The 12680-nt window shown below is 47.9% G+C and overlaps 1 protein-coding gene across 3 annotated transcripts in view; it reads left to right on the forward strand.

Annotated features, from left to right (window-relative positions):
* Positions 1-12680, forward strand: part of SFXN5 (sideroflexin 5) — a 79435-nt gene that overhangs the window by 38428 nt on the left and 28327 nt on the right. For all 3 annotated transcript variants that reach the window (XM_021395146.1, XM_021395145.1, XM_021395144.1), the window contains exons 10-11: positions 7925-8015; positions 11304-11419. In XM_021395146.1, coding sequence (XP_021250821.1) covers positions 7925-8015; positions 11304-11419 — 207 coding nt within the window. The remainder of the gene's footprint in view (positions 1-7924; positions 8016-11303; positions 11420-12680) is intronic.

Here is a 12680-nt window from a genome sequence, read left to right on the forward strand (position 1 = left end):
CACCGCTGGTGGCACGTGGGTCACTTGGTGCTGCTGATGGGAGGTGCCATGCCGCAGTGGACTTCTATGAGAGGCACTTGATGCCTGCAGAAAGTATTGCATGGTATGGCATAGAATCCTTAGAGTTGGGAGGGACCTTTAAAGGTCATCTAGTCCAGCTCCTTGCAATGAGTAGGGACAGCACAGCTAGACAGTTGTTTGTAGGTCTGAGGGGTGCTTTGGGGGAGCAGCAGCTCTCCTTGCATCTGAGGGAGCAGCAAAAGGCATCGGCTTTAAGGCTGCTTCCTCCTTCCTGATGTTTGCAGGAGGTCTGTCAGCTTCAGTGTGGGGTGAGCTGCAGCACTTGGGGTGCGCTGAAAGTGGACGCTTGCAAAAAGAAAGCAAAGTCTGCACCCAGTGAGGTCTCCGTGCATACCAACCCTCAGAAATCCCCTATTGCTGGCTCAGAGCTGCCTAGAGAAAATCCTGCAGGCAGGGAGTGATTTTTTACGTTGTAAATATCTGGATTAATAACCAGCAGCTCCTCAAGAGGTTGTTGGGTTTGTTTTGTTTTGTTTTTTAAATGGTGATGACAAATAATTTAGCGGTAGCCTCAAGTTTCATTATGTCGGATTCTAGGGCCTCAGCCCTCATTAACCGGTCTCTGCTGTCAGTTAGCAACAAATCACCTCCCAGTGTGAGCCTATTAGGACCAGATGACCTGAAAACAAGTGCCACTGCCTCCAGTGGTCTGCTGAGACCCGGTATTAATTAAAGCGAGCCCCTTCCATGTTTGCAGTTGGCAAGCGACGCGGGGAGGAGGCTGGGGAAGTGACAAATCAGCTGGGTTGTGATGGTGCTTCCCATCGTCTCAACCCTCTGCGGCTTCATCTGAAGAGAGGGACAAACAAACGGCTTTGTCACGTGGATGGAAGAGCAGATTTTGGCTTTACGCTTCTTGCAATTAAACCAGAAGTCTCAGCAAATCTTTGCAAGTTAACGTCATTCTTTTCTCATTTTAGAGAAATGAGAAATCTCTGTTACAGAGAGGCAGTGTAGATCCGGCTCCAGATCTGGGACCTTTGCTTTGCAGTCCTTTGGGATGAGGAATTTTAGAGGAATTAATATGGAATGTATTCATATTTTTTTTCAATAACTTTCGGTATTTCTTTTTTCAGTGTTCCTTTTCCTTCCGCCTACTGATCTGGTGCCCGATCTAGTGGTTGGCAACCAGCCTGTGGCAGGAAGGTTGGAACCAGATGATCTTTGAGGTCCCTTCTAACCCAAACCATTCTGCAGTTCATTGGTTCTACTCCCAACCTAATTCACAGAATAGCTCCGGGCAAAGAAATCTATGCCAGAATTTTATTTCTTCTCCAGTACAGTATTGCTTGAGACAAGGTTAGAGGAGACCTCAGAAGGAATAACCTTAAGATTGGCCATGGGGAAGGAGATGGAGCAGCCAATGAACCAGATCTCCTCCACCTCTGATGTCCTTGCTTGTCGTACATGGCATTCCCCCACTGCTTTCTGCCAATGACACACCACTCCCCATCAGCACCTGACATGAAAGAGGAAATGGAAACTTTTGGCTGAGATCAGTCATCTTTGGGACAGAAGAACAGTGAGGTTTGTCCCTATTTAAAAAAGTGGCCAGATTCCCTTCTTGAAATATGCCAGCTTATGTAACATTAAAGATGGCTTTTATTAAGAGAATGTTTGGGATTGTTTGTGGGCTCAGGTCTTGTCAATACAAAGATAAATGTGTTGTTCTTGCTTAGCAACCTGAGCTAGGTTCAGAACAAAAGTAGGTGTTTTGTCTTCTTTGGTATAAAACCAGAGCTGCAGTGGCACGTAACCACGACCGCCAGCCAGGCTCTGGTTTTGTGTTGATCTGTGTGCTTGAAACATCACAGAATCATTAATGTTGCAAAAGAGCTCTAAGATCCCCAAGTCCAACCCCAACCCATCCCTACTGTGCCCACTGACCGTGTCCCCACGTGCCACATCTCCACATTTCAACCACTCCTTTGGAGAAATTTCTCCTAATAATCAAACCTGAACTCCCCTGGTGCAACTTAAGGCCATCCCTAACCAGGGCATGAATGTTTCCTTTTGGCTTACCTTACTAGCTAACCTTGGGTTAAAAAAATCAGGTGATTGATAACCCATTAATAACCTCAGTGCCCAGTGCTGGCTGGTATTGATGGCTGGCCTTGGAGGCATGCAGCAGGGTGTTTAAAGCAGCTCTTCGTGGGCAGATCCAGGGATTTCCACTGTACTCTTAGAAGTGGTGATACAGAAAGGTCACCACACTTCCTGACCCTAAATACTGGCACTGGACCATGAACCCATCCCCCACTGTGCCCAGTTAGCCATGTCCCTCATGCTGTGTCCCTTCTGGCTGCTTGTCACCCCTCCTGTCCCTGCGGATAGAAATGGAGTGAATGCTGCTTGGCTGGCTGCATCCAGGAGGGTGGCCTCAGCTATCAGCTCCGCTTCGAGGTAGGGGAATGCAGCCAAGTGACTTGGTGTCAGGACCAATGGATGAAGTTCTTCAGAGCAGGAACTCAACCAGAGATGCTCTAGGATTCAAACTCCCGCTCTCGCAGCCAGAAATCACTCCTCTCCATGCAGATGTCAAGGAGGTCATCCTAGGGCAGTTTTCTCCTCGGCTATGTTATTTCCAAGAAAACACATCTTGTTTGTTGGAAGTGCAGCTTCCTGCAGAGCTGTGAGCATGAGGATGCTCTGCTGTCTGTCCAGGCTCACATCTAAACCTGCACACTGGGAAAACTGGAGCTGGTGGATGTATGGAGCTGCTGTGCATGGTGAGCCTATAGAAAGCATGTTGGAGAGATCAGCTTAAAGCAACGCTTGCTTCTAAACAAATGGACATTGCAAAAATGATATTTTCAAACCAAGCAGGTCTTTTTCCCCTTAAAAAAAAAAAAGCCAGTGTCTTGCAAAAGCCACATGTGCTTTGTCTTGAAAACATTCATTGTAACCTAAGACATTCTCAAGCCACGGAGGATTTCAGCAGAAGGATCTCATTTACCTTCTCCTGAGGAAGCTGAGAGGTGAAGTCAATTCAAGCCTAAGATTATAGCTGTAAAACAATATTAGCATTGTGATGGCTGTGTCACAGCCAGCTTTTGGCAATAGCTGGCCTTGCAGCCCAGGCTCCCACAGCTCAGCAAACTGTATAGCTGATGCCATTCCCAGGGAATGTTTGCTGCAATATGCAGATTTAAAAATGTTGTAACACCAAGGAGTGAGAATAATGGGGGAAAAAAGTACATTTATGTATTGCAGCTCTGTTCTTGAAAAAAAGGAAGAGAAGGGAGAAGAAGAGAAGGTAAGAAAAACAAAGAGGAGAAGAAAAGAAAAAGGAGGAGAGGAGAGGAGAGGAGAGGAGAGGAGAGGAGAGGGAAAGGAAGAGAGAAGAAAAGAGAAAAGAAAAAGGAAAAGAGAAAAATGAGAGAGCTGTGTGATGCTGGAGGACAGGATGTTTACCCAAAACTAGAAGGACAATTTAAGGCAGTAATGGGATAAATTAGAGTTGGGCTGGCTCATTACCCTTAGAAAATTCACGAGATGAAAAAAAAAAAACAGGATCATGACTTATTTTCCCAATTCAGAGAGGACAGGAGCACCAGTTGGCCCGAGTGGTCACTTGGTGATCTGGAGCACCCACGCTCTCCTGCTCACACCATCACTGGCCGCTTGCTCTCCTTCCCATCGCGCGCTGAACGCACACCGACACCATTTCTCGCCTTCCTCTCTAGGTGAAGGTGCCCCTGTGGATTTTTCTAATCCCAGCTCCCTCTTCCCGATAATTGTTTGTGAGCCGTGCGGAGCGGCTGCATTGACAGCCTGCGAATGGGGTGTGATGGCCGTAATCAGGTTGTGGGCCACCCACCGCCGTGGGGCTGCCGGCCACTGCGTGCAGCAAGGAAAGCACGGGGCTGGAGGGAGTCCGGGGAGAGCGTCCAAAGGAGGGCCGTGGAGATGGAAAGGCTCTGCCCCACAGGGCAGTGGGCATGGCCCTGAGCTGCTGGAGCTCAGGGAGCATTGGGACCCCACTCTCAGATGCGGATTCAGGTCTTGGGCATGGGATCTGTTGTCCTCTTTGTTCCCTATCATCTATCATCAAATCACTGCACTTCCACTGACGTGCCCAACTGTGGGGCTGCTGCCGTCATCCCTTCTGCCATCATTTTGGGTCTGACCAACGTTACCTCCTTGCCTTGCTCTTGTTTCTCTCCAACTTCTTTCTCCACTCGGTTCGTTACTGCTTTCCCTTCCCTGCACTCCTCCATTCTGTTCTCCTTGGCTTGGTAAAGCTCCAGTTGGTAAACGGCCCAGTTTCCCATTTTTCTGCCTCCATCTTCACCTCTCAGCCCTAATGAGTGATTTTTTTTCCTTCCTTTTCCTAATGCTCTTTTCTTTAGTTTAGCTGGATGGGGCTCATCAGATCCAATTAGTGCCGTGGTGTTTTAATTCAGCAATCTGGTGGTTTTGGGGCTGAAGGAGAAGCTTCCTTCGAGCCATTCCCTGCTTCCAAACCGACTCTCTAAGTCACCTGGAGCAGCTCGAACTGTGGTGTTCAGGGTGGTATTGCCCATATGCCGCTGAAACCTGGGGAAGTTGTCCCTGTTCATTGCAGGGGAGTTGCACTGATGGTCTTCAGAGGTCCCTTCCCACTGTAAGCATTCTATGATTCTATGTAAGCCCAATCCCTTACATCAGTGGAGCCCTAACCCATACAGTGAAGTCTAGAGACCCTCTCATCAGCATCTTCCAACCGATGCCCACCTTGTTTGCAGGACTCCTTCTATTTTGTAAAAATTAGCTGTCAAAATAATGCGAAATAACTTCTTTTCGAGTGAACCGCCGATGTATTTATTGCTCTGGAGCTGGTTTAAGGGGATTAGAGTTGGAGCTCCATCAAGCGAGTTGGTCATTGCCAACGTGAGGCATTCAAAAGCCATTCCTCAGGCTTCAGAAATATTAGTGGTTGCAAAGGAAAAAAAGTGGATTTTTCAGTATAAAAAAGGGATTTTTTTTTGGTGCGTGTCTTGTGTTTTCCACGCTTTTCAAATTCATGTCGTGGTGGGCATCAAGTCAGAACTTTTTAGGGCAGGAAGGAAAAGAAAGGAAAGGGGATTCTCAGTTGCTGATTACACCCTTGACTCCACAGACTCCACTCCACCAGCCCTGGTTTCGTGGTGCAGGAGTTCAGCATCCCCAAAACCCAGCTTCCCCAGCTCATCAGGATGCTCTGTCAACCAAACCGAGGACAGGCTCTGTAGAACGAAACCTCAAAGAACGTGCAATCTAAAAAAGCTGGATCCGTCCCCTAGTCTGAGTTGCAGCATGGGAATATCCTGAATCAGTTCTACAGCGAAACTCCTATTTAAGAGCCGTGATCAGAGCTCACAGCTGCAACAAGGAGCACCCATTGGGCCCGGGTTCAGACATCACCACCATGGGTATTTCCATCCCAGCTCAGTCCCTGGGCTCCTCAGCACAGTCAGCAGTGCTGAATGGGCACCGCTGGGGGTGTTGTGTGTGAGCACACGTAAATGTCTATCTTGGGAGGAGAATAAACACCCTGAAAAAGGCACATTTCTCGGGGCTGGACTGCAAAGCGAGCCCATCTGGAGGTACCACATTTGCTCTGATGAATCCCACCTGACTCCGTTGCGTGTTTGCACAGCACAGCGTTGTAGATCCCAGCTCTGTGACTCAGACTGTGGGCAGGGTGAGGATAATAATACTCCCGCGGTTGTTTTCTTAGCTCCAGTGATGAATTTGACTCCAGCAGTCGGTGTTCTTTGGCCAGCCCTAGGAATTACACCCGTTGGCTTCTTGCTGGTGGAGGAGCCCCATTTTGGGGCTGGGTGTTCTCCTGCCCGCAAGCTCTGTGACCTGCAGGAAGAAGTTGGCAGGTCGGCTCGAGTCATTGCAAAACTGTAAAAAACAAACCCTCATTAGTCCTTTAAACCTGGTCCTCGTGTTGGGAATTTGGGAGATTGGATTGAAATCTGTAGCAACGTTTAATTTCATATTCACAGCGGGGTGGTTGCTGTAAGTGGAGGAGCGAGTTCGTCTGCAGCACCAAATTGAATCTGAAAGTAAAATGCTTTTTATTACCACCAGCCTCACAGCAGCGTCGCTCCCGGGCTCGGCTGCATCTTTTCTGTTTCCAGAGCTGCTGCTCTTCCACTTCACGTTCAAATCCTTCCATCAAACCTACGAGCAGAGGCTGGAGTTTGTCATCTCCGCAGATGAACTGTCTGCAGGCTATAAATACCCGACTCCTTGGGGCAGCACCGTACCGAGGGCTGTGGTAGCTTCACTTTTACAGGCACGCTTTTTCAGACGGATGTCTGGAAGCGTTCAATTCTGCAAATCCCAGAACTTGGAAAATGTAAGGAAATAGCAATCGGTCATTTTTGAGTGGGAAGAAGATGGAGACGAAGCCCTTTGTTCGTGGCCTGAATAAGAGAAAACGCCACGGCTCTTTGGGATCAGGAGGGAGGGTTCCCTTTGGGGTCTCAGCAGCGGTCTCATGGGGCTCCGGAAATGCTCCCTGGGTGCTGGGATCCAGCACTGTGCCTGTGCAGGGCTTGCCCAGCAGTTGTGCTTCTCCACATCTTCCTCGCAGCCTACAAAGAGACGAGATGCGCTGCGGATGCATGTATAATGTAGCAGCTTGCAAAATATGTTCTGCCCCAAATCACTATTTGTTGGCAGATTTTTGGCTTTGGCTGAATTTTTTTTTTTTTTAATTTAATTTTGCTGCATTTTTGGCTGAAAACGTTTTGGCCGAGCGTTGCTCACAACTTCCATTTTCGGCCGAAAATTCCTGGTTGGGGACTGTTGGGTTTTGTCTGCGTGTTTGTTTCTTTGAAAGAGAAAAATCTTGCAGGGGGAAGTAATTTGAAGGCAGGAGCCATTCCTTGCAAATAGGCTGGTTTTTAATAACCCCATTTCTGATTAAAACTCAATTTTGATGGAATTTCTCCCAACTGCCACCAATGTCTGACCACACGGCTGAGAAACAGTCTCTGTGACTTAGATCCTTTGTGAAACTGGAGAGATCTGCATCACACACGTGCTGGAGGAGGCATCCAAAAAAAGATCTATGGTTATAATAAGCTGCCTACTATCTCGTGCTCCTATTAATAGCTCCTTTGTAGCCCAAATATTTGCTGGAAGTGGAGCCATGTGTTGTGCACGGCCCCGGGAGGAGGGATGAGTTGAGCTGGAGCAATACAACTGGGCGAGGTCTAGATGGGAAAGCCAGCAGATGGGAAACTTTGCTGGAAAATGCTGGTGAATTGCATAAAATGCAGCGAGGATCAGTTCTGTGAGGGCAACACAGTGGTTTCTTGGCTGTCTTTTGCTTGCAAATGGCTTAAAACCCATCAAGGGTTGAACGCAACGCAACAAAACCCTACAGCAGCGGGGATGTTGTTCTCAAAAAGAGAATGGAGTGGTGAGGCGCTGGAACAGGCTGCCCAGAGAGGCTGTGGATGCTCCATCCCTGGAGGTGTTCAAGACCAGGTTGGATGGATCCCTGGGCAGCCTGGGCTAGTGCCAGATCTGGAGGTTGGTGGCCCTGCCTGTGGCGTGGGGATGGAACTTGATGATCCTTGGGGTCCCTTCCAACCCAAGCCATTCTATGATTCTGAGAATCCCTTTGTAGGGTTCTGCTGCTGTCTGCACGCTGTAGCACCTGTCCTGCTCTTCCTAGCTAAATTCTGGTCTGTTTTTTTAGTTGGTGCTGTGTGGAGGCAGGAGTTGGACTCGATGATCCTTATGGGTCCCTTCCAACTCGGGATATTCTATGATTCTATCATTCTAAATCTTGCTGTTTCTCTGTTGTTTTTTTTTTTTTGTTGTTGTTGTCGTTGTTCTCTTTTTGTGTTCAAAGGTGGGCCTTAATGTTCTGGTTCAGAGAGCGAACAAGTTTACCCCCGCCACTCGTCTCTTGATCCAGAGGTTTGTGCCATTCCCCGCTGTCGGTAAGAAATCACTCCTTTTCTCTGTATTGTCATACCCTGACCGTGGTAAAAACTGCTGATGGGGAATGGTCCACCCATGGGGATGGATGGATCTCCCATCTCCCTTGGGATGCTGCCGAGCTGCATGGCCAAGCTGCGCTTTCCCCTCCCAGGCAGCTGGAATAACGAGAATTGGGCTTTTTTTTTTTTTTTTTAACAAGAAAATGGAGTGAAATCCTCCAGCTCTGGATGCACAGATTGCTAAGAGCCGCGGATTAAAAATAAAGACCGATGCATGCAGAGAATGAACGTGGTTGCTGGCTTGGGAGGCACCAGATGAGAAGTTGTGTGGTTTATCAGAGGTCTGCGCTGTGTTTGGGGATGGAGGGCACTCACTGGGCATTGGCTTTGCTGAATCCATCAATTGCAGCATTCAGCGACTCATGAGTTGCTTTAGCTGTGACAAAAGTCTTCAGTGACGCACACGGGAAGCTGTGGGCTCTTCTATTTGCATCCCAAGGTGTCATAAGCAGCAGGTTACATCCGTGTCAGCATTGATTGAGGGCCTGTAATTAATTTGTTTAGCCCGTAATTAATTCTCTAGTTCTTTTATTTGTGTACTGTCGTGCTTCATTATGTGCCAGGACATCAGGAATCCTCCTACTAATTGCTGTTTTGGTGGATTTGAAAGCTCCGAGTTACCTATTTGCAGACTTGGGCAGACTCGTTAATTAAGATATGCCTTCCCATTGCTTCTGAACTGCCAGCCCGCAGCTGAAGGGCAGAAGTTAGCTTTTTCTACATGAAAATCAGAAGCTGATCTTAGGCTCATGCTCCAATGCACGCAGGATTAACAGCTTCCCTGAGAATCAGAGAATCATTGAATCATTCAGGTTGGAAAAGACCTCTGAGATCACTAAGTCCAATCCCGACCCACCCCCACCGTGCCCACTGACCACGTCCCTCAGTGCCACATCTCCACAGTTCTGGAACACCTCCAGGGATGGTGACTCCACCAACTGTAGAACAATTTGAGTTGGAAGGGACCCTTAAAGGCCATCTGGTCCCACTCCCTGCAATGCACAGGGACACACACAGCTCCATCAGGAGCTCAGAGCCCTGTCCAGCCTGACCTTGGGTGTCTCCAGGGATGGGGCACCATCATCTCTCTGGGCAACCTGTGCCAGTGCCTCACCAACCTTACTGTAAAAAACCTTTTTCTTACGTGCAGTCTAAATCTCCCCTCTTTTAGTTTGAAACCATTTCCCCTTGTCCTATGAAATGATGTACAGAGAGAGTTAGGGCAGAGAGTTGCTTTTGAGTCTGAACCCACTTTCAAATAAATCACTGCCTGCTTTCACAGAAGTCGTTTCTAGGCTATATTGGCACGTTTTTTTCCCTAAATTCTGAAAATCAGATTGTCTGTACATGTATGTATTTATTTCTCATTTCCCCTTGTATTTGAGACCTTCATGAAACCTAAATCTCATGGAATGATAGAATATCCCAAGTTGGAAGGGACCCATAAGGCTCATCGAGTCCACCTTTGCAGCACAGAGTATCTCTTCTGGTGTAGATGTGTTGGAAAAGGAAAAAAAAATCAAGAAAAATAGGGGACTAAACTTGCTTTAAATGAAATACTTGGTGTCTTTTTTATTGTGGCTTAGTGAGCTGAAGGGTTGGTAACACAGATAGTTTGATAGATGGGAAGAGTGGTCCAGTAGTTAGAATATTAAAGAGAGAGACAGAGTGTGCGTGTGTGTATGTTCCTCTTATTCTCGAGTGTAAGGAGCATTTGTCACCACAAATCATCCTTGATTGCAGGGAGCTGCGTTCATATAGGGCTCACCCACCCACCACCCTCAAAAAATTAGACATTTGTTATATGACATGAGTTGAGATTAATTAGCGAATATTAACCCATCAAGCAGCGCAGAAACACATTTTTGGAAGCGGTGGTACTGCAGCAACAGTGGCTTTGCATTAGTTCTGGTTGGAAAAAAACAAAATGTGGCGGTGGGGGGGTTGTTGGAAAATGCCAGCTTGTAAAAAAGAAAACTTTGGGAGGAATTAGCAGCTTTTCTATGGAAAATTTTAAGAATTCCCTGCAGAGATTTGGACGCTTTTTGTGGGGAACCTGAAGGAAGGCTGCACCTGGGAAGGGTGTTTGTGAACCACCGGCCCCACGTGCTGCCCTGGGCACAGGATTTGGGGTGATTTGGGGAAGACAACAGAAGATGAGGGGGAGAAGATGAGCAAGGGGAGGTTTTGCAGGATGGGGATCTGTCCCCACCGAGGTGTGGGTGCAGGGCTGTGATTTCTCTGACAGTTCGATGGCAATGAGAGGGGCGGCGATGCCCTTCCTCCCATCCCTGAGCTGGACACCTTGCTCTCACAGAGGGATCATCCCCTGTGCTTTTCTGCCAGATGGCTGAATTGCATCGTCTGTGAAGTTTCCAGAGCTCGTCATAGGGCAGGACCTTGGGGGGAGTGGGGAACAGGCAGTCAGCAAATGCCCCCACCTTGGGGATCATTGGAGTTCATAGATTCACAGACCCATAGAATCATGAAGGTTGGAAAAGATCTCTAAGATCATCGAGTCCAACCCCAACACGTCCCCACCATGCCCTCCGCTCTGCAAAATAAACCCACAGAGCCCTTTTCCCCCTAAAACAGGAAAGATGGGGGCAAGTAGTCAGCAGGACCACTGTTAAAACCATGCGTACCCATGAAAGCAACCCAGCCTTGTGTCTTTGGTTCGGAGAAAATGGCTGTCCTCCTCAGAGCTCAAACCTCAGCTGTCCTTCATGGCTCAGTGAAATCACTTGCGGTGATTTCCGTCACACCTTCTAAAGTTCATTCTTTAAGGAGAGTTTATCTGCTGGATTAGTGAGACAGGTAAATCCAGCTGGGGATCTGCCTTCAGAAGAGGCAGCTGTCAAGAATCAGTGCCTGATTGGCCAAGCCCAGCTGGTCAGCAGGGTTAAGCCTTGTTTTAACTTGCCAGATCGCAATGTCAGGTGTAGAATTAACGGTTGTTGGGAGAACGGATGGACACCAGCATCTGGAAATGCCAGTATTTCTTTGCAGCAGTGTGCTCCTGATTGTGGCACGTTTAAAGGAGATGATTACGATTCCCTTCTTAAGCATCACGTCTCCGTCTCAGTACAAGAATGAATCGTTGACTTTCAGAAACTTCTTGGCAGATTGATGAAAGCAAAGCTGAAGGGATGGCGTGGAGAACAGAAGCCTGCCATGTGGTATTGACCGGGGCCGCGATGCTAATCATCATGCTTTTCTCATCCTCAGCTAGTGCCAATATCTGCAACGTTGTCCTGATGAGGCACACGGAGCTGGAAGAAGGAATTGATGTTTTGGACAATAATGGAAACATCGTCGGGTCTTCCAGAATTGCTGCAAAACACGTATGTACCTGAGATGTACCTGGTGAACACTTGCACGTACACATCTGGCCTTCAGGCTCAGCTGCTCCCACAGCTGTAGGAATTGATGACTTAGAGCTAGATGTGGATGGCCTCTACTCATCATGCATGAAGAATTAAGCTGCAAAACTTAATGCCCCTTCGCAGCCATGCATGTGGTTGGGTGGCCACAGAACGGAGCGTGCTGGTGGACCCAAGCTCATGTCATGCACAGAATGGAGTACGTTGGTGGACCCAAGCTCCTGCCCAGCAGCCCATTGGCTTGCTGTAGTGGTTTGGAAGGGAGTGGGCTGCCATCAGGAAGATCCTGCACCACCCCGCTGCATTCACAGCCCTAGGATTTCTTAGTGGGAACTTGCAAGCAGTTCACGTTGAATACGAAGCAAAGATAACTTACACCTTTTTCTAAATGAGGAAGGCTTCATTCTCAAGCTGAGTCGCTTTTTAACCCTTGCCATGTCAGAACTGCGTTAACGCTGCCAACCCAGGCTTCGTAAGGGCAGCCAGATGTTTGTAGCCTTGTGCTAACACCTGATTTGTTTTCCCCCGTCACCTTCTACTCTGCCATCTGCTTGCAATTATTCCCTTTTCTTCCCTTCTTACATAGTTTTGTCTTCTGAGCATCATCTGATTGTCTGAGGCATGTTGTTTCCAAGTGGGCTTTCATCTGAAATGTAAAGCATGTACAGAAGCACACGCCCAGGCAGAGGAGTTAATAATATAATGCTTGGCATTTCTCTCGCTCCTTCTGTCCAAGGCTCTTAAGGCACTTCATAGACAGCAATTAATGTACAGATTTACAGTCCTCAGCAAGAAATGGGAGATCTCTAATATATCTCCATATTGTTGTTTAACAGGGAGCTTAAAACAATCTGTTGAAGGGCTCAGAGCTTCTTGATTGAGCCAGTTTGCCTCACTTAACATCGCTGGCTTCAAGACCTTGCTTCCCCTCTCCATCCTAATGGTCTAGGGGAAGACAGATAACATAGAAAATAAGTATTAAAAGTGAAGGTACTGATTTAAATGGAGTTGAAGCCTCAGATTTCTGAGGACTTCTGCTCAGATGCCGTCTTGTCCCGGTGCTTCTTCCTGAATGGCACAGTGCTGGCTTTTGTGATGTAAAATTTGGCAGATCCTTAGGGTTACGCATCTGCGCCTCTCTGAGACCTCCTCCTGGTTGAAAAGGTTCATGTGCTCCCAAGCCTGGTTGGATGCATAAACATCAGCATTCCCACCCCAGACC

Source organism: Numida meleagris, chromosome 4, assembly GCF_002078875.1.
Source record: "Numida meleagris isolate 19003 breed g44 Domestic line chromosome 4, NumMel1.0, whole genome shotgun sequence".
In the NCBI taxonomy this organism is placed as follows: Eukaryota; Metazoa; Chordata; class Aves; order Galliformes; family Numididae; genus Numida; species Numida meleagris.